This window comes from Natator depressus, chromosome 15 (genome assembly GCF_965152275.1).
Source record: "Natator depressus isolate rNatDep1 chromosome 15, rNatDep2.hap1, whole genome shotgun sequence".
Lineage (NCBI taxonomy): Eukaryota > Metazoa > Chordata > Testudines > Cheloniidae > Natator > Natator depressus.
The window spans coordinates 21,337,362-21,342,194 of NC_134248.1; the positions used below are offsets into that span (position 1 = coordinate 21,337,362).

Below are 4,833 nucleotides of genomic sequence, written 5' to 3' on the forward strand. Positions count from 1 at the left end.
CTTAGTAAACATGGTATTATACTAAATCACTGGATATCTATTTTAAAGCTTCTTCCCATTCAGTTCTCTCAGTTGCAAAGATTCATAGAAAGACGCAACTTAAAACTTTATTTTTTTTCAACTTGCAATTCCTTCTTTTGCACATTAAGGGTCAATCCGATTATACTTGCAGTCCTTATATGTCAAGTATAACATATTAAACACTGTGCTATATTCAAAATGTGCCTTTAGTAAATCATTGAAAAAAATTTTTATTAAGCACAAAGCACATGATGGAAAGTTTAGAGCAGACAAAATTATCAAACTAAAGTACATATTTTATTTTTTATAAAATAGTGGAGCATGAAAAATAACTGTATATTACAAATATATACAGCAAATAATTGTGCCCTTCCAACACAAGTAAAGAGCATCACTCAATACAAAGCTTGCCTTTGCAGAATCTAGTGCTTCTTGATCTATTCATGGTGAGAATTTGTTTAACAATAGAAAGAGTCAATAAGCCCTTTGGGCCTCTTTGAATTGACCCCCCCACACACACTTTTTTTTTTTTCACAAATCAGTCCAAACGTGTATAACATTGGCTTGATTTCCATTAAAAAGCCACAAAATGTAACACTAAAGGGTTTCTGAGGACTAGACCTCTTAGTTCTTTTGTTAAGAGATTTCTTTTGTTGTCTTTATGTACAGCAAAATACTTGTTTCTCTTTTCATGTCCTGGTAAGAAAAAAATGTATTGCACATTATTCTTATTCACAAAGTTTGTGTCTCATGCAGGAAGTTTCTCTTTTAGTGAAAGAATATTGGTGAGCATTATAGATTGAACCTATTTTTAGATACTTCAAACCCCCTAGGCTGAAGAAGCGCTGTAAAGGATTTCTGTTTTCTTAAGTTAGCACAGAAGTTGCTTTCACTTAGGCCTCTATGGAATTAAGTGTCCCCAAAAAGACACAATTTTCAGTCAGGCTCTTAAAAAAAAAAATCATAGCTCCGTAAAACTTGATTATATCTTGTTACTTAGAAACCTGTAGGAACTCCAGCTCAGCTACAGATAAAGGTTACACATAGTTTTTTTTATCAGAGGGCTGGATGAAATATCTTACTACAAATTAGTAACAGAAGAGGCAGCTTTAATTGACAATATTCCTTTCACTGAAAACCTTTTCCTAAGTACATTTACCTTCAGTTTATCAACAGGTCCTGAATTTCAGTGTCATACATTTTTGCCTTGATTTGCTATACTGTTCTCTGACAAAAAGCACCTTTTAAAATTTTTATTTCTGATTGCTACAGTGAGCATTTATAAGTCTCTACAAACTGAGATACAGTTTTCTATACATCCTGTTCATACACAAGTAGGTGGCTGTAATGCTGATTCATATTTTGCATGGTGAGTTTTCTGTGGATGTTGAGTTTTTTTGTAGATTCCACTGTTTGTAATAACACTTGCAGGTTTTCTCCTACTTCTCTTCTTTAATCTCTGACTGCAAACATTTTGCCAGGATTGAAGAGTCTTGGAAGTCCAGATCCACATACCACTAGTAATGCCCACAACCAACAACATAAAAATTTTCACCATGAAAATTTCTACTGCAGGAATGGAATTATTCATCATGCAGTCCAAATGTTTAGTTTGATTGTTCATCTTGCATTTATATTGCATTGCCACAATTTTCCAATAATCCATGTTAAGTCTTTCATAAAAGTAGCAAGCTATTACACATGTAGCAGGCACTGTATATAAGACTGAGAAGACACCAATCCTGACCATAAGTTTCTCCAACTTGTCTGTGTTTTCTCCACCTGTTTTCATCACCCTCCTGATATGGAAGAGGGCCACAAAACCAGATAGAATAAAAGAAGTGCCTATGATTAGATAACAAGCTAAAGGAATGAGTACAAACCCAGTCAAGGCATTTACATCCATGCTTCCAACATAGCACAATCCTGTCAGTTCATCTCCAGCTACCCTTCTCATAACTAATATCATTATGGTCTTCACAGCTGGAATGGCCCATGCTGCCAAATGAAAGTAGCTGCTGTTTGCTTCAATTGCTTCGTGACCCCATTTCTTCCCAGCAGCCAGAAACCAAGTTAAAGTCAAAATTACCCACCACAATGAGCTTGCCATACCAAAATAATATAGGACCAGGAACACAATGGTGCATCCAGTGCTTTCCAGCCCCTCCTGGATAACATAAAGTTGACCACTGTCTCTGTCACAGGCTATGCTCTCAGCGCCTGAAAAGAGGCGAATAATGTACCCCACAGAATAGACACAATAGCACATAGACAGGAAGATGATGGGCCTTTCAGGGTATTTGAAGCGCTGGGGATCTATCAGAAAAGTGAGTACGGTGAAAGCACTGGAAAAGAAACACAAGATGGACCAGACGGCAATCCAGATGACAGCAAACTGTTTGTCATCCTTGCTCCAGTAAACATCAACCCCGGGTGTGCAGAGTGGGGCACAGGAAGCACTCTTTTCCACATGGTGGAACTTGCCAGGATTTTCACAGGTGGCTCTACCGAGGCTGTCCTTGTGCTGCTGCAAATCATGACCATTGCTCGGCCGCTGTGGCCTGAACATGGGTGGCAACATGCTGGAGCCTCTGGGTGGCTCATCCGATCCGTTGTTAGGGGCTTCCATGCATAGGTAATTGGGGTCATTCTTGTTGGGCAATTTGCTGCAGTCTAAGGAGTCCGGCCACTTGAAATTAAATTGTTCCATGATGGGAGAGCATTTCAGCCTGGCCTGCTCACACATAACCCTACAGGCTGGGATTGGCGTGGAGACCTGCTCTGTGCACATAGGGGCATAGAGAGAGCAGAGGAAGAATTTCAAGTGGCTGTGACAGCCATACTCCACCAAGGGGGCAAACTCATGCAGCTGAATGGCAGCTTCCCTTTGGTTCTCATGTCCCATCAGGTTAGGCATCCTAGTCATGTTGTACCCTATATCCTTGCACATGGGGATTTCTATGGGCTGGCATCTCCCGTCGCCCGGGCGGTCAATGTCTATGGAGCTTATCCCAGTGCAAAAGCAAACCAGACGCGAGAACAGCCAGAGAGTTTGCATGACCTTCCTCCGCGCCGGCCCCATGTTTGCAGCCACAACACAACGCCCAGCCCCGCGTGCAGCTGGAGCGCGGGTCCTTTCCGCAGGCGAACCAGGCGGCGGGGGGGTCAGTCCCGCCGCCCCACGCCTCCCTCGCCGGAGAGCATCGCCCCCCAACTTCCGCCAGGGACGCTCAGAGCGTGGGACAGACCCAGGCGGCGAGAGCCAGGTCAGCGCAGCCCCTAGCCATGAGCCCGCTGCGGCGCGCCGGTCTCAGCAAAAGTCCAGGCTAGTCATTTTCCAGCCCCGGTGGCGCCGGGAGAGAGGGGACTCGGGGGAGGTGAGAAGCGGGGGTGGGGGGGCAGTTTGCAAACAGCCAGCCGTGCGGGAGCCACCCACAGCCATAGAGGCACAAAACTTACTGCGGGGGTCCCAGAAACTTTCTCCCCCCCCCCCCAAGGCTTCCACTTCTGAGAGCTTCCTCCCCGCCCCGCGCCCCCTCTCTCCGGGCACAGGCAGAACGCGAGCTCTTGGCCGGCTTGTTAGATCCAAGCGGTCACCGCTTCAACTTCCACGTGTCCCATGCGGCTTTTGGTCGGTGCAGCGGTCTCTCCTGCTCCCCAGGACGGGCCACCGTTCCCCCACACTTTCCTCCCCGGTGGGGGTGGCTTATCCAACTGCAGAGATAAAGGAGGAGAAAATATTTAAGCCATCGGAGAGGGGCTGACACCCTCCCCCTTCTGTTTTTGCAACGGGTTGGTTCTTTAGCGCTTTGCAAGGCAGGGCTGGTTCTCGTCTCTCCTCTCTCCCCGCAGTAGCAGCAAGTCCTGGGGCTGTTGCAGCTGGTTTTTAGGGGGTGGTTGTGTCCCAGGATTTAAAAAAAAAAAATCCCTGGGCAGGATCCGCCTTGCATACGACACCCACTTTGCATGAGAAAGGTGAAGCTGACACGGTGATTACTTTCCAATCACTCGGAACGCCTTGAAACCTCCTTAAGGACCCCTACAGGTTTTCCTTGATCACCACAGATAAAAAAAAAGCCTCATTTGTTTCTCACTCTCTGTCTTTTTTCTCCCCCCGGCTTCCCTCCCCCCCCCCTTGAAAGTTTAACAAGATCTTTTCTCTCTCTTTAGACCCCTACCACCTAACCCGCCGTCCTAATTCAGGTAGGAAGGAAGCCCGGGGAAGCTGAGTTTTAAGGATGCTTCAGACTCCTTGTCTCCTAGACAGGGGGTTGGAGATGGTGCCTCCTTGACTTTCCTTCTTGGGAGGGGGGTAGAGCGGTGGGGGAATGCTTTAGAAGGGAGGATGTAGGGAGGGAGGATGCATTTTATGGCAAGTGCCATAAACTCTTGGCTGGCAGGGTCATAAAAGCCGGTTGCATTGCAGTAGAATCTCATCTGCTTATAAAATTTCTGCTTTGATTGTGTCGAATTCGTAAAAGTGAACACCGGAGTCAGGACATCTGACACATAGAGGATAATTCTCTCTCTCTCTCTGTTTTAAACTCACAGTATCTGAATGCACATCAAGTGAAACTAGCAGATTCCCCCAAATAGGAAAATCAGAGAAGACTAGAGAGAGACCTTTAGGAAAGTGATTTTAATCCATACTGACAAGACTCTTTGAGATTTTGGAGAGGAAAGGGTGGCAGGACAGATAATTTTAAAATGAGTTGGCTTTTTTAGTTACTGGTTTGCTTTTATTTTCAAAGTAAAACTGCTAGGATCATTTTGATTATTTTCTACTAATAGTAGTTGGAGAGCTTATGCCAG

General features: G+C 45.0%; 1 protein-coding gene across 1 annotated transcript; it reads right to left on the reverse strand.

The window, feature by feature from the left end:
- Positions 1 to 232: 232 nt before the first annotated feature.
- On the reverse strand, positions 233 to 3,329 carry FZD10 (frizzled class receptor 10). Its single transcript, XM_074973326.1, has one exon. The coding sequence runs from the start codon at positions 3,101 to 3,103 to the stop codon at positions 1,346 to 1,348; it is 1,758 nt and encodes a 585-aa protein (XP_074829427.1). The 5' UTR covers positions 3,104 to 3,329; the 3' UTR covers positions 233 to 1,345.
- Between the last annotated feature and the right edge of the window lie 1,504 nt (positions 3,330 to 4,833).

Bases quoted from the DNA above. Each gene is read 5' to 3' on its own strand.
- FZD10 (XM_074973326.1), bottom strand. From the start codon at position 3,103: ATGGGGCCGGCGCGGAGGAAGGTCATGCAAACTCTCTGGCTGTTCTCG.